Genomic DNA, 22,814 nt, shown 5'->3' on the forward strand with positions numbered 1-22,814 from the left:
GAGAGGGGAGAGGGAAGAGGGAAGAGAGGGAAGAGGGGAAAGAGGGGCCTTCTGTCCTCTAAGGGCCCCTCAGGGCTAAGAGCCCTTCAGGCTTTCCTGACCCTACTTAAGCTCTCCGGCCGCATAGTTTGCACCTGAACACCGTGCCTGTTAGACAACAATAGGTGTGCTCAGACTCCGGGCCAATCTCCAGGGCGGGGATGCTCTCTCCCAGCATGTTTCCCACGGGAAGAGGTGGAAATGCATGAGATAGCCCGGGTCTCACACCTTAATTCCCTGCTGTTCCCTGGGGGGCTTCATGAGAACGCTAAGGTTTAGAAGTCCTCACCTTTACCTGCCCGAGACTGTCCACATGGAACTGAGCTTACACCCCCAACAGAAATTCCCTTATCCTACTGGTGATGAGGGCCTACAGGATTCTTCCCTCACATGGCCATCATCTTAGTTCCGGCCTAGATCACCCAGTCCATACTATTCAAATAATATCTTAATTAGTCTTGGTGTTTCATCTCTTCCCTCTCTGATAAAGCCTCCTCAGTTCCCCAAGTACAGACCTGACCTTGTCATTCCGTGCTCAAATAGGTCCAGTATCTCCTTTCCAAGATCAAATGTAAACTCCTTTGACTAGCTTTTAAAATACTTCAGGATCTATCACTGACCTACCATTCCAGGCATATTAGATGTTATTCCCTTTCACAAATTCTGGAATTCAGTCAAACTGCCCTTTTCTCCATATCTTCTATATGATTTTCTATCTCTAATATGTGCCTTTCATTGAGGCCTCTGCCTTATGGAATACCTAGCTTCTATAAAGGCTCAGCTTGTTTTACCACAGGAGATTTTTCCTAATCTTCCCTGGATGTCAGTGTCTCTTCCCCAACTCCTTCTTCCTCCAATTGCTTTTTCTTTAACTTTGTACATATTTTACATTTTCTTCTGTGTACATTTTGTTTCCCATGATGGGAAGTAAGCTAGGGAACAGGCAGTTTAATCATTTAAGTCTTTTCATCCCCAGCAGTTGGCAAACAGTAGGCACATAATAAATGCTTGAATCGACTCACATACAATTACACAGAGAAGTAAATAATTTCAAGAGTGTTTCTTTGACGAAAAGGAAGGCGTGGATGAGGTGAGATGTGTATTTGATACACAGAAGACAGCCTGTGCAAAGGCACCAAGAGCAGGGATGGAATCCCACGTTTGGGGGAACAGTCAGCAATCTACTTATCCAGCACCAACATGTCTTCGTTGTTGTTGGGTCCTGTTGCACTCCTCATAACCCCCTTGACCACCTGTCCATGAGGGCTGCTTGGCAAGGATACTGGAGTAGTTTCCCACTTCCTTCTCCAGTTCTACGCAGGGAAGGGTTAAGTGACTGGCCCAGGGTCATACAGCTTGGGTCTGACGTTGATTTGGAACCCAGTGCTCTCCCCACTGCACCAACATGGCAGGCACCTTCTTGGTTACGGAAGGTTCAATACAAAGAATGACGTAATCGCTACTTATAATTCAGCTATTAAAAGTGCAACAAGGCTTTTGGGCCATCGAGGGTACGTGTACAAATACGTACTAAGATACCTATTTCTCTAGCGCACAGACACAAGGCGTGTGGAGGAGGAGCAGGCAGAGGCGGCTCCGGGCAGACAAAGAACAGGCAGCCGCGGGAGTGGGGGTGGGGGAGGGGAAGGCCCCGGATGGGGCCGAGGAACATTACGGGCCAGGAAAGTGGGAGGGTGAAGCACGGAAGGTGCGGCCGGGACACCAAGTGCACGGTTGTAAGAGCGACTGCCGAGTTCCGGGCCAGGGATGGCGCCGTCGTGCGGGCCCTGGCAGGGTGAGGAGGGGAGGGCCTGTAGGGTGGAGCCAGGAAGACCGCAGGAAGGGAGAAAGCCACGATACTCGCCCCACCCTTCTCCTCATCTGGGCGGAACAGGAAAAAGCGGACTACACCGGAAGTAGTCATCCGCAGGAGAGCGTCGGGAAATGGTATCCTCTCTACGCAGACTACGCTAAGGGGGCGGGGAGTAAAGGAAAGCGTCCGGTGCTCGTCAGAATCGGCTCCCGGGATCCCTAGACTTAAGCGGAAGCGTTCCGCGCTCGGTTCGCAGAGGACCACGTGGCGCCGGGACAGCTTCTGGGCAGGTGGAACCAGGACGCGGGTACAGACTGCGGGTCCAGGTGAGGGGAGCTCCAGGGGCGCGGAAGTCAAGGGCTCGGGCAGCTTTTGTCGGCGGGGATTCCCGGGGAGCAATCTGAGCCCCAGCCCGGTTCCTCTCCGCTCTGTCCCCGCATTAGAGCCGCACAGCCCAAGTGTTGATCCCCGGAGAGGGCTGGGACTCGGGGATGTCCCTAAACCTGGGGCGTTGGGGTTCCCCTTGGGGTCGTAGGTTCGTGGGCCTGGAGCTGGATGGGATGGGGGGGTAGCTGACTCAGCATCGTCATTTTACGGATAGAGAAACTGAGGCGTACGGAGGCGAAGTGACCGGCCCAAGGTCCCATGGACCTCTACCTGCATCCCCTTCCCGGGATCCTTCTTCCCTTCTTTGCTAGTCACCATGTCAGCGTACACTTGGTTCCTTTTTTCCCTCTCTCTTTTAAGGTCCCTTTTACTTGTGAAATTGACAAGCACGAACACTTCCTTATACAGAGCACACAAAAAGGCTTGTGGGTCACACGCTGCCAAAATCTATTTAAAAATCTGGTATTTATATGGCTCTTTAAGATGCTGTACAAATATTTTGTCCTCACAGCGACCCTGGGAAGTAGGTGCTACTGTAGTCCCCATTTTACACATGAAGAAACTGAGGAACACAGGTTAAGTGACATGGCCCAGGATCACACTATTAAGCGTCTGAGGCAGCGTTGGAGCTCAGGCCTTTCTGGCTCCAGTTCCAATGCTTTCTCCGTTGGATCCCTTTGCTATTTTAAGTATGATTTAAAAAAATATATATATTGAATTTTACTCAGAAGGTCCATCATCACTGCTTCTCTTGCCTGTGTTTCATTCTGAACTTGCTTCTGCCTCTTCTCTGTGTTTTTAATGTCTGACACCCCCCCTTCCGCATTTTTGTATTACTGTTACTACCCTTTTAATTTTTTTCCCTGCTACACTCCAGGAAAGTAAAATAAGTAATGGTCGAGCAGAAAGGAACCATAAATTGACTGTCTGAAAATGTTTGTCTCACTCCGCACCTCACGTCTGGCTATTGTCTGCCCAGAGGTTGGATGAATGTGCTATCCCAAGTCTTTTGGAGTAATAATTAGTCATTGTATACTTATTCACACTTTTTTGTCCTTTACAACGTTGTTATCATCGGATACATTGTTCTCTTGGTGCAGCTCTCTTCATTTTGCGTCATTTTTACAATTATTCCCAGCTTTCTCTGAATCAGTTCCTTTTATCATTGCTTTTGCTATAATACTATTCCATTACCTTATACCGTAGTTTCTTCAGCCATTCCTCTTTTGATGGGCACCCAGTTTGTTTACAGTTCTATACAACAACCAAAAAGTGCTTCTATAAATATTTTGTGCACATGGGTCCTTCCCCTCTTTTATACATGTGTGTGTATATAGATATATATACATATATCTATATACACACACATACACATATACATACATATAGTCAAAAGGGTTTTAGATGACAACCTTTTCTTTTGCTCTAAGGGAAGGAGGGATAGATTGGGAAGAAGGAGACTCAAGTCCCAAAACTGACTGCTACCAGCTTGCTTTGTGATTTGGGACAAGTCACTTTGATTCTTTGGGCCTTGGTTTCCACATCAGTAAAATGCATGGTTTGAACTTGAACTCTGAGGTCTTCAATCTCTAAATGTTTATGAGAATTCTTAGAGTTATATAGAATAGGATCTATACCACAGGCTTTTCTTACATCATTAGATTTGGTAGATATGTAATTTCATCTGTTTCCCCCATCTCCCTCTTCTCCCATCATGCAGATAGCAAGGCTTAGGGGCTGAAAAATTCATCACCTGTTGGCTAGCCTCCTTGGTGAAGAGCTGTTGTACACTCAGCTACACTGATACCAAGGGGAAGTTAGATAATTAGCACCTGTACTCAAAGATATTCCAGCTTGGTTGGTCATGTCACAGCTTGCTTTCCCCAGGTGTAGCACCCAGGGTCACCTCTGCACCATGAGGCATCATCATAGGATTTGAATGGAGCACCACAAACTCACTTGTTTTGTACTACCTTGTATTGCCTTCTGGTTCAGTGTATGCTACTGTTGTCGCCTACAGATGAGTATAATTTAAGGTAGGGAGTGAAAGGGGAAAAGGATAGGTAGATTTGTCTGAGAAATCAAGGCAGGGATGATTTGTTGCTACTTTTATTTTCTTTCCCATAGTTATTACAGTTCCATTTTAAGCAGTAAATATTTGATAAACACATACTGAATTAAATAGGAAAAAAGTAGGATCCATGGGATTAGGAGAAATGTTTTACTTTTTAAAAATTGATATTAAAGTTAGATTTAGGGAACAGGTTTGTAATCAAAAAGCTTTGAGTTGGTATGATAGATTTAAATCAGCTTAACTGTGTAATCTACTTGGGAAGGATGACAATACAAACAGGACACTTACAGTCTCATTCCCCCTGCCACCTCACCTCTAGGATCATGGCTACCGGTGAGCGTACTTTTATTGCCATTAAGCCAGATGGGGTCCAGAGGGGCCTGGTTGGAGAGATTGTTAAGCGCTTTGAACAGAAAGGATTCCGTCTTGTTGGCTTAAAATTCATGCAAGTAAGTAGGTTATTTCCTCTTTTGAGCAAATGTACTTTCTCATTTGGTATGATGGGATGGTACACTTTCCCCTGGTACAGGGGTGGGAATGGTGGTGGGAATAAGGTATGAGAGTTGGAGTGAAGGGAGTCAATGTGAATTATTTTTCACTTTTCATGATCTTTTGGGGAAGAGGGAGCATCAGTTTTCTTGAGGTAGGGCTAGGAGGTGTTCAGTGGCCTGCTGTTATATCATGGGGCTGTCTCTGTCTGGGTGCCTTTGTCCCAGTTTATATCTTTTATCTTTTCACTTTTGAAAGAAGCCCCCACCCTACAAGATAGAGGACTTCTTAATAAACCCACTTATCCTTCTAATTCCACATGCTCTAGGGCATATTTGAGTGTGTAATTCTGAGCTTCCCAGAATAGATCATTTTAGAAAACCATTTTCTTTTCTGAGGCAGGCTGCATTCAAGCCAGATCTTTCAAATAGTCTGTACCCACTGTGTGTAGAGTTCTGAATTATAACCATGATGGGGGGATACAAAGAGGACGTGGGCTCTGTCCTTGGGGAGCATCTACTCTAAAGAAGGAGAAAGAACACCCACCCCTGAAAGTGAGATTTTTCAGCTCCAATGTCTCCTTTACTCACTCTTTGGTGCAGATAAGTTGAGAAATCATCGTACCTCAAAAACATGCCAGTTATGACCCACTCATCCCAAAAACATGGAAGGAGAAACAAGGAGTTTGGAGAATCCACAATGCAGGTTGGCAGTTTGAATAATTAGGAGTTGGCCATAAAAATCAACCTTAGATTTGCTCCGGAAAATTAAAAAATATATCTGGCTTTGTTTCTGGACTATCCCTCTGCTGTTGACAAGTGAACAGAGAATACAAATTAATTTTAATGTTTATTACTGTAAAATAAAGGTCTTAGTTCTCTTTCTCCTCTAAAACTCTTAGGGCTTTTCATGATTAACCCAAGTCCAGCAGTATGAAATAGGGAGGAAAAAAGAAGAAAAAGCACTATATGACAATTCAATTCAATTAACATTTCTTAAATACATACTATGTGTCAGGCACTGTACTAAGTGCTAAATTATAAAACAAAAAAGAAGTGAAAAACCATTCCCTTCCATTAGCACTTATGTTGGGGACTTGACCTCATCTCTGAATCAGGCATCTAAAATGTATGCTGTGATTTTAAAGGTGGGAATAGATTTAACATGGTTTAGATCACTTTAGGGCCTTGGTTCTCATCCTCATTTCTGTGGTTCAGGCTTCTGAAGACCTTCTTAGAGAGCACTACATTGATCTGAAGGATCGTCCCTTCTATGCAGGCTTGGTCAAGTACATGCATTCCGGCCCTGTGGTAGCCATGGTGAGTATTTGTAGGGACTGTTTGTGTAAACTAGGGGTGTTGAGGATAGATTAGGATGAATTATGGTAAATTCCCATTCTTGGAACATCTTGGTATAGTGGCCAGAGTCCTGGACTTGGAGTGAGGAGGACTTGGATTTTAATCCCTCTTCTGACACCTGACACTTCTCTGAGCGTCAGATTCCTAATGCTTCAGATAATCTGTGTGACCTTGGCCAAGTGACTTCACCCCTCTGTGTCTTAGTTTTCTCATCTGTAAAATAAGGAGATTGGATAAAGTGACCAATAAGGTTCCTTTTAGCCCTAAATCCATAGATTTGGTCCCACCATCACAGTATTGTAATGTATGGAAAATGCATTGTAAAGTTGAAAGCACCACATAAATGTCAGTTATTGTTACTATTACCATCCTTGCCTATATACAGGGAATACTGTGGTCTTGGAGGATTCTTTGAGTTGGAGATGAGCTGAATCCTCTGACCCATTTCAGATAATGCAGATCTGTCTGTAGAACTGAGGGCCTATGATTTGAGGCTGAGATTTTACCTAACTCATCCCCCAGAATCCCAGTTGGACTTTACTTACTCTTTCCTAGACATATCTGAATCTTGGGTCTGTGGAGGTCTGACTAGTGGGTCCTCTCTCCAGGAGGAGAGTGCTTTTGGAATTAGCATCTTCTGCTCTGCATCTTCCCCACTGATTCCTTTTCTCCCTTGACTTCTTCCTCTTTCCCTGTGGAGGTCTGGGAAGGGCTGAATGTGGTGAAGACGGGTCGAATGATGCTGGGAGAGACCAACCCGGCAGATTCCAAACCAGGGACCATCCGTGGGGACTTCTGTATTCAAGTTGGCAGGTAGGTCTTGGTGCTTGTGGAGCTCATTGTCAGAGGGATTTGTGCTCCTCCAGCACAACTTTGGGGGATAAAAATGTGCATAAGTTGCAGTAATACTAGAAGGAGGCTCATATGTTTCAGTAAACCTTTCTTACCTAATGGCTTGGCTCTGGACCTCTATCTTAGGTCAGTCAACAACATGAGTTCACAAAAACCGTAAACTGTCTGTTGTCAACTTTGTACCTGTACCATTGTGGTGGTGTTGTTTGAGCCATTCTTGTGGAAGGTTGTGATTTAAAAAACAATAGTTGATAGCGAAATTTTTTATTTTTGGACTTTGGATCAGCTTACATGGCTAGGGAAGTTTCAAATCGTCAAAAGAGAGAAGTGGGACTCTGGCATTTTTCATATCTTTGGAGGTGGAGTCACTTGGAGGGAAGGTATATTTTATGAATACGTTAAAAAAAGTCATTTCCTGATGATACCCCAAACACCCTACCTTTTAACAAAAGAAATACAGTTATACAAAACTAATCAACACATGGGCCATGTCTGAAAAATACATACTTTATGTCATACCTACAGTCCATCACCTCTCCCCTCAGAGACAGGAGGCCCACTTCACAACCTGACCATTTTCTTTTGCATCTTGCTGGTAGTAGGAATGAAGGGGCTGCAGGAATGACACTGTGCTTTTTAATCCCTTTTTTATGCTGACATGACAGAATTTTTTTTCTTTCATACCCTTTCCTTCCCAGGAATATTATTCATGGCAGTGATTCAGTGGAGAGTGCTGAGAAGGAGATTGGCTTGTGGTTTCATCCTGATGAATTGGTTGATTACAAGAGCTGCGCCCAGCAGTGGATCTATGAATGATGTGGAGCTTTCTCCATTCCCACAGGCAGGGGACCAGGCTGTGGCTCTGCTTATTTCCAAGGGCTTCCATATGGACTGTGGAGACTTCTATGCTTTGATTGCACAATGGTCCACCTTTCTCGTCACATTAAAAGGTTGTTTGAGCTATTGAGTGTGTCATTCTGTGGTACTGAGGGGAAGGGGTGGGAGGATGTTAATATTTCCAGCTTTCTTTTCTTTTTGTATATTGGACTGGTTGAATTGATGGAGTAGTGTAAAGAATTGACAAATTATTGATATTTAGACTTTGATACAGTGGAGATAAACAGTTCTAGAGAGAGAATGGGGGGAGCGGGGAACAGGTGAGGGAGGCCCAATCTCTATTCTTTCATATGATTGTTATGAAGATCATGTAAGTGTTGGTCATTGGGAAGATTTGTTGTAGAAGTGATAGATGTTTCTCAAAAGCTCTAATTCCCCTGCTATCATAGGTAGGTGTAGTGCCAACGCAATAACTCACAGTGCCTATGGTGGCCATGAATATGCCGGTGCAGTTGTGAATCTTGAAATACAACCGACTCTCTGTATGGAAGACAGAACCAAAACATTTATTCAGATATCAGAAAGCCAAATCCATCACAGCAACAAAGAAATCCATGCACAATAACAATGCAGAGGGCAACAGCTTCCCCAAGCCTTCCCCCTGCCAGGCTTCCTGCAAACCAGCTTCATTAAACACATCACAAGCAGGCCCTTTTAAACAAAATCACAAAAAAGCCCTTTCTCTCACACTAGCCAGCTGCCTGTTTGCCTACATCCTTCCTAGCTCTGACTGTTCTCATTACTAACTTCCTCTCTGCTCTAACCTGGCCTCTTGTTTAACCCTCCTTCCTGCTCCACACCTACAGTAAACTCCTACCACAGGCTTCCTGTGACTCGGACTTGTGTGACCTAGGCTCCATGTGACTTATGCAGGTCACATGGGCCTATCAGTGAATGGGAAAGGTCTTCCCATTTAAATTACCACTACAGTGGGTCCTGTTATGCTGAACCCTAAGTACATTATGGCCTTGGTGATACTGGTTATGATCCACCTAACGCTAAGAATTCCCCAAGAGATAGTTTTCTCTGTCATGGCCAGTTAAACTCCTTTTCCCAAGCAGCTGTTCAAGCATAAGTATAGCTCTGCATAAGATCATAGATCTCAGGCTGGAAGGGGTCTTAGAGGTCCCATTTAGCCCAATGCCCTCTTTTACAAATGAGAAAATGGTGTCCAAGTAAGGACTTGACTCACCCAGTCACAAGAAAGAAGTGGCAGAGCTGAGATTCACTTAGGTCCCATGACTTACAAATTCATCACTCATCAGTGCACCATGATGCTTCCTGGAGCAGCGGGATAGTGAGATTTAATTATACCAGTTTACCCCTCTACAGGACTTGTGGAGATAAGGAGTGACCTCTAAATGAGATTTCCCACCCACCTCCCCAACTTGGTCATTCTGTCCCCAGTAACATTCTGCCTGGTTTTAAACAAAATATATGCTCATATTCTTCCATTAGCTCCTAACTGCCCATACCCTTATGATAAGGTTTTGTCAATTACCAGTTGGCATTCACACTGGCTGGTGTGTATAATATTGAACATTGTGCCAATTATAACTTTTTATGCCAATGATAACCAGGATCCCTTTAGTTCCCCCTTTGCTCATCTGCTGAGGTAATGAGCCTCTTGTCTTTTCTGTATTTCTCTGTCCAATATGCTGTTTCCTTGGGTCATGGAGCCTACCAGGACTTCCCAATGATCCACACATCCCTCATGCTTTCTTGTGCTTAGCACCCTCCCTTTTGTTCCTGGTAGTTCCTGCTGCTGTTCCTTTTCCGCCTTGCAACCTTGGTGTGTTGGCTCTGGGAAATGAGTTCAGGTAGACAGCTTGGGAGGTAAGAATGATGATCCCATCCCATATTGAACCCATGGCACATTTCAACAAGGGAAGGTGCTTTTGCATAGTAAATGTATGAAAATGTATCATGGTGTTTAATTTATTGAGGAAGTATTGAGCAATAGAACGTAGCCTCCAAGGGCCAAGTCCATTTTGTTTGTCACTATCCCAAATATATAGAAGGCACTTAAAAATGCTTTTTGAGTAAACGAATGAGTATATGCTATGGGGCATGGTCCTGTGCTATAACTGAAGGAGCATCAAAGGACTATACGAGGCCTGCCTGAATTATCCTTTTTTATAAAAAGTTGATTTGAGGTATGTCATGACCTCAGAATAAACTGCAGACTCAGGCAAGCCCCTATGGGTAATTTTTCATTCCACAAGTTGCCTGAAGCAATTTTATCTGGTTGGTATTTTCCCTGCTTATTTGGGCATGGTGATTCTGGGACAGGATGATGATCATAATAATAAATTGATATTTTATAGCACTTTACAGTATGCAAATTACTTCATACACATCTCATTTGATTCATGTAAATCCTGCACAATAACCATTTGAGGTATGAAGGTGAACTGAGGGTTGAGGGGAGTAGGTGAGGAGAGAAGAATAGACACCTTTCAGGAGGATCTAGTACAGAGTTTGGTAAATTTGAGTTTGAAAGAGGGTATGGAACAAAGATTAAGGGACAGGAGAAAGATTTTGTGCTGTGGGGCCTAAGAATAGTTTAGATTTGAGATGAGATCACTGACCTGTGGGACTCCTCATGGGAAGGAGCAGCTTGGATAATGCTGGGCTAACAGAGTTGATTTTTCTTAAAAAAAAAAATCTTATTTTAATGTGACTTGTTTCCTCACATTCATGTCCAAAGACATCCCTCTTCCTTCCCTCAATGGTGAGTCTTGTAATAATTTTAAAAAGTAAGAAAAAAAGCAATTAGCATAAAATTTTACAGCATATACAGTATTCCACAGCCATAGTCCCTTACTTCTGCAATGAATCTCTCAACTCTTCTCCAGCTTAGTATAATTATATAGTGTTTGGAATTTGGGGGGGGGGGGTTCTACTTACATTGTTATAGTAATCATATATATGTATTACATATAACTGTTAACATTGTAAATAAATATAATTTCCACAACGTAAATACAACATTCTATAAATAATCTACATACACCATTACATCAATGTAAACAACACCCTTCACTGTGTCACAGTATATACGTATGCATACATACATGTGTATGTATAGATTTGTGTGTCTATACACATATATATTGCTTTCTTTGCTAACTTCATTCACAATCATTTATCTTTTTGTGCTTCTCTAGATTCTTGTTTGTCATTTTTTTACTGCATGCCAATCACCCATTACTTTCCTATAATAGAAATGTTTAATCATTTCCTAGCAGAAGCAGACTCCCACTTATAGGCAGAATAATCTGTATTTCAAATGACTGAGTCAGTCAGGAAACATTAAATGCCTATAGTATGCCAGGTACTGTCCTAAGTAAGCACTGGGGATACAAAGAAATGTAAAAGATAGTCCCTGCCCCTGAGGAGGCCAGGTTTCACTCTTGTAGGTATACCTGCTCCAAGGTGCCTGGCAGTAGGTATACTGGAAGGGAAGAGAGAATCAGGAAGGAGCTCTCTCTGTAGGTGTTAGTGGCCTAGTTTCTGAAGTTGAGTCAGGTGTAGAAAAAGTACAGGTGAAACTCCCTTCTTGACCCCTAGGAAAGCCATTGGGTCTCCTTCAGTGGCTCTGCGGTGTCTCTAGGTTCCAAGCAAGGGGCTCTATCTGGGGGCTGGCTCAGACCTCCAGGAACTGGAAACTGACAAGAAATGTCCCTGGGATGGGAAAAGGGTCAATCTGTGCTTAGAGCTAGAAGGGGCCTTGAGAGTTTTAGCTCAGCCTTCATTTTACCAAGGAGGAAAATGACATGACACTTTCTCACCACAGTCAGCTCCCCTTCTTTCTGGCAGGTTGGAATGGTCACAGTGTGGTGAAATCCCTTTCTATCCCTTTCTCTGTCCCAGTGCTGTATTTTTGGAGAAGCTATTTCTCTACTCATGGATTTACTCTCCATCTGTGAAATGAAGGAACTTTAACTACATCTCTGAAATTCCTTCCCACTCCATCTACCAGGTCAATATTCAGCCAATCAGTCGACAGGCATTTAATTCCCACCATAAACAGACTCTGTGCCAACAGCTGGGAATCCAGTTGCTGGAGATTCAAAGGGTTAGGAACTGAATGTAAGAGTTCATTGGCAGAGGGAACTCCTAAGCAAGGAAACTGAGGATCATCAGCTTCCGTGGATTTAATCACCCTCTATATGCTGATGATTTTCAAATCTATCTTTCTTACCCCAATCTCTCTGCCAGCCTCTGATCTTGCATTTCCAGCTGCTTTTCAGACATCCAGAACTGGACATCTGGTAGACATCTTAAATTCAACGTATCCCAAACTGAACTCATTGCTTTTCCCCTAAACATGACTCCTTCCTGCCTTTCCTATTACAGTCAAGGGCAACATCATCCTCCTAGGCCCCCATACTTACCACCTAGGAGTCATTCTCAGGCTCCTCTATTTCTTAATCCCCATATCCAGGCTGTTGCCAAGGTCTATTGATTTCATCTCTGCAACATCTCTCAGATATTCCCTGTCCTCTCCTCTGACACCGTCACTCTGGTGCAGTCCTTCATCACCTCACGCTTGGACTTGGGGGTCGGCCTTCCTCAGGACTCTGCTCCAGTGCATCCTCCATTCCTCCATCCAAGTGATTTTCTGAAGGGCCAGTCTGACCACATCACACACCCCCTCAGTCCGGTCATGTTCCCCCACCCCAATAAACTCCATTGGCTCCGTGTTGCCTCCAGAATGACATCCTCTGCCCCGCATTCAAAGGCCTTCCTAGTCTCTAGTTCAGTGGTGTCTGACCTCCTGACCTCATAGACCACAGCAGGCCGATACCATTCACGGGATTTTCTTGGCAAAGGCGCAGGAGCAGTTTGGCATTTCCTCCAGTGGATTAAGGCTATTAGAGGTTAAGTAACTTGTCCAGGGTCACATAGCTAGTAAAATTCTGGGGCTGAATTAGAATTAAAGAATTAGAACTCAGGTCTTCCCGACTCCAGGTCAGCAGTCTCCCCAGTGAGTCACCTGGATGCCCACCTTCACATTCTCTTATATCTTACTCCCCACCACATACTCTTCGATGCAGTGACCTTTCCACTCCGTAAACTGTCCTCTTCCCATTTCCTTGCTCCTCCCCCTCCTCCCCTCTCTTCCCCCCACTCACATCCCTTCCCCTCAGCTCCTCTCCACTCCCGTCCTTTCTCCGCTCCCCTCCCCTCTCTTCTCCGCTTCCCCCGTCCCTTCTCCTCAGCCCCTCCCCCTCCCTTCCCAGGCCTCCTTCCCGGCCCCGCCCCCTGTCACAGGCCCCGCCCCCCGGCGATGGGGGCGGGCTCTGGGTTCTCGCTCAGTGTTAAGTGCTGACGGACCCCTGGGGCTCCAGCCGCCTGCTCTGCCGCAGCCGCCGCCGCCCGTTGCTCCTGCTTCAGCCTGAGCTTCCCTGGTGAGGACCGCTGGGCCCCCGCTCCCCGCTGGCGGCGCTCGCCGCGGCTCCGCCCCAGCCCCCTGCCCTCGTCTCCTCCGGGGGGGGGGGGGGGCCGGCAGGGAGGGAAGGAATCCCGGCCGAGCGGAAGCCGCCCCTGCGCTCCGGGAGGGCCACGTGGACCCCGCCGAGGCGCCGGGGAGGGGGGAGGGGCGCCCCGGGATGGGGGAGGGGGGCAGCGCCCCCAGGCCCCGGGGTGGGGTGGAGGGGCAGCGCTCCCAGGACCCCGGGCGGGGCAGGCTAGGTGCGGACCCCGCGCTGCCCTCGCCCCACCCCGGCTAGGCCGGCCCACGCCCTTCCTGAGCCGGCGGCCCTCCCTACCCACGCAGGACCATGGCCAACACCGAGCGCACCTTCATCGCCATCAAGCCCGACGGCGTCCAGCGGGGCCTGGTCGGGGACATCATCAAGCGCTTCGAGCAGAAGGGATTCCGCCTGGTGGGCATGAAGTTCCTGAGGGTAAGCGCCCCCCCTCCGCCGCCCCGAGTCTCGGGGGCCTTTGTTCGGTTCCGTGGCAGCCCCCCGCACGTGCTGTAACACGCGCCTGAGATCGCTGTTCAGAGGACGGTCCGCAGGGTTTCCGGCCCCCTTCCCGTGCCCTTGGCCGTGGGCGCACGCCCTGCCTTCCCGGGGCTGCCCCCGCGTGCCTTTGCGCCTCCTCGCTCTCAGTTTATGAATTAACTACTGAAGGGGAAACCCCCCCCGCCGGCCTGCGATCGCCATCTTCAGCGCCTCCTGGCACTCTGGCCTGCCCCTGCTGGGAGGGCAGGAGGGCCCTCCCTTCCGGCCAGCCGCTGGAATGCCCGATGCCCTTGGCTAAGGTGATCGTACCTGTCCCGACCCCGGAGGAGCCTTCCTCCTCTGTGGACTTGCCTGCGCCCGTCCGTCCCCCGTAGGGGCGGCGGCTCACTCGGATGCTCAGTTTGCAAGGCAGCACATCTTTAGAGAGGATTCAGGCTTTTGCAGTTTTTTTTCCCCGAAACGCTCAAATATTTTAATTCTGTCTTGACACTCCAGAGTGGCGGTATTTAGATCTGTCTGCCCACCTGGCCTGGATTCATAGAATAACTGGTGGGCCATGCTGCCAAGAAAAAGGCGCTGAGGTTGGGTTGGAGTTACAAAGTCCAGGGCTGGTCAAAGTCTTCAGATTCAACAGTTTTCGGACACAACCTATACATACCTAAACAGCAGTCCCTTCTCCCATATGCTAGAAAGAAGTCATCTAGTGAGAGGCGGAACATTCTCTGTATTGAGATGAAGTCTGCTTCTCTGTAATTGGCTTCTACCAGTTTTACCCTCAAGGGTCAGGACAATAAGGTTAATCTTACCCTTGCAAATGACAGCCCTTTAAATACTTGATTCCTTGAATGGATACTTTTTTCCATTCTTAAATGTGTTTTTATTTTGTTAAATTTTCCCAATTACACATAAAATTTTTGTAACATTTCTTTTTTAAAAAATTTTGAGTTCCAGATCCTCCTCCTCTTTCCTGCTTCTCCTCACCCCTTGAGAAAGCAGCTATTATGATATCAATTATAACGTGAAGTCATGAAAAAAAATTCCACATCGTTCATATTTTCTTGAATGGATTTTTGTATGTCCCCTCACAGTCCTGGTTGTTGTGCTGTGGACTGCCTGACTCAGCATGTAGAGTGACTGTCTTCAGAGTATATAACATAGGTGATTTGTGTGTGTGCAAATGCTGAATCTGTCTGAGCTTTTAGAAAACATCTTGTTGGCCAAAGTGGTGCTAAGCTTTCCATCTCCCTTCCTCTTCTCTCAAACTTGGATAGGGAAACAATAAGGTCTTCCTCTAATAACCCCCACTCTTATGTGCCTTAGGCCTCAGAGGAACATCTGAAACAGCACTACGTTGACCTGAAGGACAGGCCATTTTTCCCTGGGCTTGTGAAATATATGAACTCAGGGCCTGTTGTAGCCATGGTAAGTATCTTTGTGTTTGGAGTCAAGTGTTACGGGGTTACAATTTCCTAGGAACTGTTTCAAAACCCAGCTTAAAAGCCTTTGTCTTACACTGCTCCTCATTATTTGATTCAGTTTAATAAAGACCTACACAATTGCTGGGTGCAAAGACATGAGGATTTAGGGCTCCCAAAGAAATTATTTTTATTTTTTGTTTATTTTACAAGCATTTATTTATCTGTCCTTTCTACTTCCCTTCTCAACTGAACAATTAAAAATAAACCCTAGTAACAAGTTGCATAAACCAGCAAAACAAATGACCACATTGGTCATGTCCAGCAGTTTGTCTCATCTTGCATTTTAATAGCTATCTAGTAGCATTCATGTAGTGCTTGAATGTTGGCAGAGTTCTTTACAAATATTATCTGATTTGATTCTCAAAACAATCCTTGGGAGGTAGGTGCTGTTATTATATCTATTTTATGGATGAGGAAACTGAGGCAGACAGGTTAAGCAACTTGCCCCAGGTCACACAGCTAGTGTATGAGGCTGGATTAGAATTGGTATTTCTGACAGCAGGACCAGTCCTCTACCCACTGTGCTACCTAACTGTGTACCTTTATGCTTCTTTCAAAGTAGGTGGGTAGCATGCTTCATCTTCTGCCCTCTGGAATCATGTAAGGGATTGATATTTGAACCTTATTTTATGGGGGAAATACAAAATTCCAATAAGACCTATTTCCCAACAGAATGGAGCTTACAGTCTTAGTAATGTTCTCTCATTTTATGGGTGCAGCTAGGAAAAGTGATTGAATTTTAAGGAACAGAGAGAAGACAAGAATGACCTAATATACCGCAGGGCAAAATAGAATACTGTGGGTGTGATTTGAATTGGCCTCATTCTTTGGATCCTGGCTGCCCATCATTTATAGTAGGCTGTTACCAGTTTTTTCCTATATAGTTTTGAGTTCTAATTAATACTATTTATGTGGGCAGAGAAAATGGAGGGCCCAGTATGGTATCCTGCTTTTTCATTGATTACATCGTACCAGCATGGGTCATGGAGGAAGTGAAAGCAATAAGCAAATGACATCTGTAGTGAGGGTTGTCACAGATTGTCTTGTCAAAGGTGGCACTTGCCTTACCGGCAGAAATCAACCCAAATAGACAGCTGGAGTAGGCAAACCTGATTTCTGTTTTGCGAAGTTCTTGTAGAGGGAAGAATCTTGGATTAGGAGTCAGGAGACCTGGGTTCAATTCCTAGGTTTGCTATGTGACTCTAGGCCTCAATTTCTTCATCATTAAAGTGTGGATTTTGAACTGGATGATCTCAAAATAATTTCTTCTTAACCTCTGTTCTTTCCCCTACCTGGTGCCACCATCCTTTTAAAACCTTGCTCAAAACTCATCTTTGCTCTTTATCATTCCATCCTAGGCTAATCACTATTCATTCTTTCATCAATGACTCCTCTACTCTGAAGTTTTGTATTTCTCAAGTCATTTTATCTTTCTTTTCTTCCAATCTAGATAGGGAGTTCCCTGAGATAAAAAGTTGGGGATTGTTTTGTTTTTCCTCTTTGTAACTGTAATGTTGGGAACAAAGGTCTCTATGCCAGGGGCCGCTGTACCACAACCAGGCAGAACATAAACCTAATGTGAATTTTTGCTTTGCTGTTCTTTCCTTGCCATGAAGGTTTGGGAGGGCTTGAATGTGGTGAAGACAGGTAGAGTGATGCTGGGAGAGACCAACCCAGCTGATTCCAAGCCAGGCACCATTCGTGGGGACTTTTGCATTCAAGTTGGCAGGTGGGTTCTGGGGAATTGCCTTGATTACATTTATATATAAGGGCTGTATAACCCTGATGTATGAAATCTAATGGATAAAAACTCAAGTTCATGAAAAGCTGATAAAAGTAGGCAATGATCATTATCCTCAAAGCAGGGGATTGATAGAGCTGGCTTTGAAGCCTAAAATACCTGGTTCATGTCCTGCCTTTGACAAAGATTGGTTTTGTGATCCTGGACCAGACAAAATTCTGTGGGAACCCTGGGCAACTCTGCCCAATAAGACTAAAAAGTTGCAGAGAAGGTGCCAATCTAGCTTGATAGAGGGAGTTCTTTAGACTGATGTAATAAGTCCAGTCTGTATCCCATCATCTCTTAAAAAAAAATTGGAGTTAATTAACAAAGGTTTCCCTGAAATAGTCACCTTTCTTACTGCATTAAAAATAATCCAGTTTATAAAATTGAAGTATGCAAGGGAACTGCTTAAATATTAGGGTGCTTGTTCTATTCTAAGCATAATGATAGAGGGTCGGGTGAGGATTCATGTCCTCTTAGCCAGATCTGTGTCTAGGCAGGCCTTTTATATGTAGATTTAGGGTTGGAAGATCTGAGATAGCATCCCTTAATTTGCTAAAATTTGGGAACGAGTTGTTTACTGGCATTAAGAGGGTTGGGGGTGGGGCAGAAATTTAATGACAGCAGTAAAGATGCTGTGACAAGGATTCTATTAATTGGCAACCTGGGTATTCTAATCTGCATTAGTGTGGCTACCCCCTGTGTGAACACACTTAATGGATGTTGGTCACTACTTGATTCTCTAAGCAGTGTGACTTCCTGAATCACCAGGTCTTACTGAGGGTTCTGGAAACAGTTGGTGTGGGTTTTTTTGTTTACAGAATAGTAACTTCCAATTATTATTTCCTTAGGAACATCATTCATGGCAGTGATTCTGTAAAAAGTGCTGAGAAGGAGATCAACCTATGGTTTAAGCCTGAAGAGCTGGTTGATTATAAGTCTTGTGCTCATGACTGGGTCTACGAATAAGAATTTTAAAAGTGGATATAGACTGGATCTACTCTTTTTAGTAGCTGTGGTATGCGTGTGTCTGTCTTCATCACTGAGTATGAGTGTGTCTGTCTGTCTGTATGTATGTATGTCTCCATCCTTGAATACAGCATTTCATGCCAGAGGATTGAAAGGAATTGGAATCATCATTTTCTAAAACAATCCTGTAATTCTGTTCAATAAAACCTTGGAAATAAGAGGTAATCTTGTATGGTTATTGAATTGAAAACTTCTGGGTTTTAAAGAAATGAATTGAAACCCTGGCACATTTTGTTCATGATAGTGTTAGTACAAAAGAATTGATTAAACCTACATAATCTAGAAGAATATTTTATCTAGTGGTGGCTGTGCATTTCTTGGTTTCATTTTTTTGAGGAGGGCGATAGCAATTTTCTTTGATCCCTTGTAAAATAAAGATATGGTGTAATAAGTAGTCTTGTAAAGCAAATAATACTCAGGTTTTAATCAGCCTTGTTATATCGCTAATGTGAAGGTCACCATGCATATCAGAGACTTAAAGCCAGAGGAGATCGTCTGGTTCTGTATGGTACAACTCTCTCATTTTGTAGACCAAATAGGCCCAGTAAGTCAAGAAGCTTGCCCAATCAAAGGAAAACAACTAAGAAGTTGAATTCACATACAGATAGTTCCCCTTGCCACTTACTCTACTGGGTTGCTTCCTTCCAACTACAATTTGTACAATTAGTAGAAAGGTGCTTATCTATACTCTTACTGCACTCAGCCCTGAGCGCTTATTTCTGGAATATTAAACTTGTTCTATTCATCATATCCACATTGACAGTGGTTTGCCAGTCATTTCTATGCTCATATCCTGTATAGGTTCCTTTCCCTGCTTAAAGCTACCGCTAGTTTAGTTCAGTTTGTATTATTACCCTAGCTTGGCTGGTCTCTGCTTCTTTTCTTTGCTCACTGCAATCCATTGTCCACATAGCTACCAAAGGGATTTTTCTAATATATAAGTCTGACTGTGTCACCCCTGCTATTCAGTAGTCTCAGTTGGCTGCATTGACTTTTTAGGGTCAGATATAAAGTCGTCTTTTTGTATACTTTACTAGGCTTAAGCTTCCTCCCTACTCTACTACAGTTCAGCCTTATCAGCCCACTTGCTGTTCCTTGCAGGTGACAGGTCTCATTGCCTTTGTGCTGGCTGTCCCTCATGCCCTTCCTTGCATTGATTTCTTAAAATTCCTGGCTCCCTTTAAGGTAGTTCAAATACTCACTTATGCAGGAAGCCTTTTCAGATCATGGCGGGTTCCTTTCCACAGTTGGTCCATCACTGAGGACACCCTCCCCACTTTTCTATCTGGGGCTACCAAACCAAGATGCTTGACTGCACATGGCCTGGAGATGGGAAGAGAGACCACCAGTCCTTTATATCTGCCTGGCTTGCCTCTGTCTTGCACACCCCAGGCACTGCAGCCTGATGACTTGCAGGCTTTCCCATTCACTCTGTAGTTGGAATTTTATTTTCTCCTGACATGAGCTCTTGGAGAGCAGAGATGGCCTTTTCTATTTGTATTCCAAGAACCTAGTGCAATGCTAGGCACAGTAAGCATTTTTTTTCATTCATTTATGGACCTTGATGTCCATGTTTCCTCTACTAGAATGTAGTCTTGAGGACAGGGGCACTGTTTTTGCCTTTCTTTGCATCTGCAGCAGCTGGCGTAGTGTCTGTGCTTAATTTGCTAATAGGTTAGTGCAAAATTCCTATGGGTTTCACAGGAAAAGATAAATTGGGCTCTTGGACAAGGGGTCTACTCTGGGATAGTGGTGAGGGTAGCATTCTGGTGAGTAAACCAAAGCTTCAAGTTCATGATGTTTGGATGAATAGAAGCGATAGCTTGGTGTGGTACAAATACAGGATGTGGAATCAAGAAGGACCTGAGTTTAAACCCCATCTCTGACATTAGCTGGGTGACCGTAGGCAAATTACTTAACCTAGGCGCTCAGTGACTTGTAACATGAGGGGACTGGACCAAATGGCCTCTTAACTCTCTTGCTGCGATCCTAGGAACCTTTTTTGAGATAATTTCCTTGTGTGAAAAAGGGGGACATAATAGCACTTTTCTCATTGGGTTGTGAAGATTGAGGAAATGATGGTAAAGTAATCTGCAAATTTTAGTCGTATCTGAGCGTGTCTAAAGTTGGTTCTATAAATGTTTGTAAATTACCAAGCAAAACTAGAGCAAGTGTGGTTTAGTATTTCTACAAATATCCAACACTGCATGAAAACTAAACAGGGTTATAATTAAGATGAATGAGAATGAAAACTCTTGAGACAATAAAAGAAAACTAGCCCAGGAAACTTAATTCACCAGGGGAACAGCTCAAAACCAATTAAGTTATATAGGAAGCAGATCAGCGGCTAATTAAATTCAAGTAACTATTACATGCAAAGCACCGTCTATACAGTCCCCATCATTAGGGATGAAAATTTAATGGAGATATACTAATTTACCACTATTTTCAACATGTTTAGGTGCCGACTTGGTACATGGCATAAAGCACTGTCAGGTTCTGAGGAAATGGGAGGTGGGGGTGGGGAATCCAACCAAAAAGCCTAGTCTTTGCCCTTAAGGAACTTAGATTCTACTGGGAATATAACTGTATACAGAAGGAAGTACTAACAACAAAGGATCTCCAATACGCCTAGAAGGTGGCACTTGAGCTAAGCCTTGAAGATTCTTCAAGGTGCAAAGTAGGAATTTCATTGATGGGCTAGGGAAGGGACATGGGAGATGGTATATTAACTTTGGGAAACAAAGGAATTCATGAAAGTAATAGGAGATATTTGGAGAGATTAAGCGGGAGTATTTTAAAGTCAAGAAAATTCCTAAGTAGGTGAGGCTACATTGAAATCTGGGAATATCTAAATTGGTCTGGAATGTTGAGTGCCCCAAAAGACATGAAAAATCTCCCCCGGTATATTGCAGGAAGTGGGACATTAGGTGTGAAACACTTCATATACAGTCAGGCATAGTCAAGCGTTGGCTAGTTTCCCTTTTTAGTTTTAAAAAAAATTTATCTTCTCTCCCTACCTTGCCTCACCCTCTTGAGAAATTGAAAGAAAACAAACCCCTTTTAATATGCAGAGTCAAGACAAATTTTCGCCCACTGGCCATATCCAAAAGTGTGCCTCACTTTTCATATTACAGTCCTTCACCTCTTCGTTAAGAATTTGGTAGAATTCTATCATTATTAGTCTTTTGGATTGATGATTGGTTATTGCACTGATCCAAGTTCTGAAGTCTTTCAGAGTTATCTTCATATTGTTTTTATTATATAAATTGTTTCTCTGGTTCTGATTACTTCTATCTGCATAGCTTTATACAAGCTTTCCCACTTTCTCGGAAGTCATCATTTTACGATACAAAAGTATTCCTTTATATTCATATATTCATATATATATTACGGTATATATTCATATACCGTAATTTGATTAGTTATTCCCTACTTGCAGGGGACCACTTAAATCTCTTTTGGAGTATAGGCCTTGGAGTAGAATAACTGGGTCAAAGGGTTGCACAATTTGGTAACTTTATGGGTAAAGTTTGTACATTGCTTTCATTAAAATTTAAAAAAAAAATTTTTTTTTAAATTGATCAAAATTCACCTTTTCTGATTCCTACCTTCTTTGCCCCATTGCCAAAGAAAAACAAAACCTCTGTAACAAATATGCATAGTCGAGCAAAACATGGCCATGTCAAAAAATGTCTCCATCTGTACCCTGAGAATATCTCTTCTCTGTCAGCTGGGTAACCTTTTCATCATGAGTCCTCTGGAATTAAGGTTGATTATTGTGTTGATCGGAGTTCTTAAGTCTTTTAAAGTTATTTGTTTTTAAAAAGCTGTTATTGTGCTCCTGGTTCTAATCACTTTACGTGACATCAATTTGTACAAGTCTTCTCAGATTTGTACACTAGCTTACAGTAGTATGGCTGGACTGAAAGGTATGCACAATTTAATAGTTTTTAGTATAGTTCCAAATTGCTTTCATTTATTTTTCAATTAACAAGCATTAATTCTCCCAATTAAGGGGAAGGGAACAGAATTAGCATTTATATAGCACCTACTATGGGCCAGGCACTGTGTTAAAGTAATTTACAGATTCCTCATTTGAACCTCAAAACATCTCTGAGAGGTAGGTGCTGTTAGGACTCACATTTTGCAATTGAGGAAACTGAGGAAAACAGGTGGTGATTTGCTTAAGTGTCACCCAATTAGTGTCTGAGACTAGATCTGAAATAAAAAAAAAGAAAAAAAACCTTAATAGCAAATCTTCAATACCAAGCTAAACAAAAATTGTGTTCAAAAAATCCATGTCTCTCATTCATGATCTTGAATGCCTCCACTCCTTCAGTTGCTTATCCTATTGCCTCAGTTCGTACCTTCCCAGTTTTCTCTGAACCTATGCCTTTCATAATTTCCAATGGCAGAATTAGTGTTCTGCAATATCCACCTATCTTAATTTGTTCAGCCATTCCACCCTTTAGTTTCATGTTCTTCGCCATAACCAAAAGAGCTGCTATAAATATTTTTTATGTACAAAGAAGAGAAAACTTCTTTCTTCGATCTTTTTGGCATACAGACCTAGTAGAGTTATTTCTGGGTCCAAAGTTTAAGGATTTTTGGGGGATAGTTCTCACTTGTTTTCC

General features: G+C 43.7%; 2 protein-coding genes and 1 long non-coding RNA gene across 10 annotated transcripts; 2 read left to right on the plus strand and 1 right to left on the minus strand.

Annotated features, from left to right (window-relative positions):
- Positions 1-1,950: 1,950 nt before the first annotated feature.
- On the plus strand, positions 1,951-7,975 carry LOC140528666 (nucleoside diphosphate kinase A). Of its 2 annotated transcripts, none has more exons than XM_072646733.1 (5): positions 1,951-2,178; positions 4,633-4,762; positions 6,020-6,121; positions 6,861-6,973; positions 7,711-7,975. In XM_072646733.1, exons 2-5 carry the CDS (start codon positions 4,637-4,639, stop codon positions 7,826-7,828), a joined length of 459 nt encoding a protein of 152 aa, XP_072502834.1. In that variant the 5' UTR covers positions 1,951-2,178; positions 4,633-4,636; the 3' UTR covers positions 7,829-7,975. The 2 variants fall into 2 exon arrangements, with proteins under 2 accessions (XP_072502834.1, XP_072502835.1); XM_072646734.1 differs by lacking the exon at positions 1,951-2,178 and adding an exon at positions 5,405-5,507.
- LOC140528667 (uncharacterized) lies at positions 5,639-12,669 on the minus strand. Of its 7 annotated transcripts, none has more exons than XR_011975253.1 (4): positions 12,310-12,669; positions 9,102-10,562; positions 6,706-8,389; positions 5,639-6,373 (listed from the first exon to the last, which is right to left on the minus strand). It is a non-coding gene; the product is annotated as an uncharacterized lncRNA (long non-coding RNA). The 7 variants fall into 7 exon arrangements; XR_011975249.1 differs by having other exon boundaries at positions 9,102-10,649; XR_011975248.1 differs by having other exon boundaries at positions 9,102-11,835.
- A 348-nt stretch (positions 12,670-13,017) lies between these two features.
- LOC140528665 (nucleoside diphosphate kinase B) lies at positions 13,018-18,342 on the plus strand. Its single transcript, XM_072646732.1, has 5 exons — positions 13,018-13,326; positions 13,695-13,824; positions 15,208-15,309; positions 16,982-17,094; positions 18,000-18,342. Exons 2-5 carry the CDS (start codon positions 13,699-13,701, stop codon positions 18,115-18,117), a joined length of 459 nt encoding a protein of 152 aa, XP_072502833.1. The 5' UTR covers positions 13,018-13,326; positions 13,695-13,698; the 3' UTR covers positions 18,118-18,342.
- Positions 18,343-22,814: the final 4,472 nt, after the last annotated feature.

Source organism: Notamacropus eugenii, chromosome 2 (assembly GCF_028372415.1).
Source record: "Notamacropus eugenii isolate mMacEug1 chromosome 2, mMacEug1.pri_v2, whole genome shotgun sequence".
Classification (NCBI taxonomy): Eukaryota; Metazoa; Chordata; class Mammalia; order Diprotodontia; family Macropodidae; genus Notamacropus; species Notamacropus eugenii.

Coding starts and splice junctions, on each gene's coding strand:
- LOC140528665 (XM_072646732.1), top strand. CDS start 13,699: ATGGCCAACACCGAGCGCACCTTCATCGCCATCAAGCCCGACGGCGTC. Junction 13,825..15,207: donor TGGGCATGAAGTTCCTGAGG/GTAAGCGCCCCC, acceptor TATGTGCCTTAG/GCCTCAGAGGAACATCTGAA. Junction 17,095..17,999: donor TTTTGCATTCAAGTTGGCAG/GTGGGTTCTGGG, acceptor TTATTTCCTTAG/GAACATCATTCATGGCAGTG.
- LOC140528666 (XM_072646733.1), top strand. CDS start 4,637: ATGGCTACCGGTGAGCGTACTTTTATTGCCATTAAGCCAGATGGGGTC. Junction 4,763..6,019: donor TTGGCTTAAAATTCATGCAA/GTAAGTAGGTTA, acceptor TCTGTGGTTCAG/GCTTCTGAAGACCTTCTTAG. Junction 6,122..6,860: donor CCGGCCCTGTGGTAGCCATG/GTGAGTATTTGT, acceptor TTCCCTGTGGAG/GTCTGGGAAGGGCTGAATGT.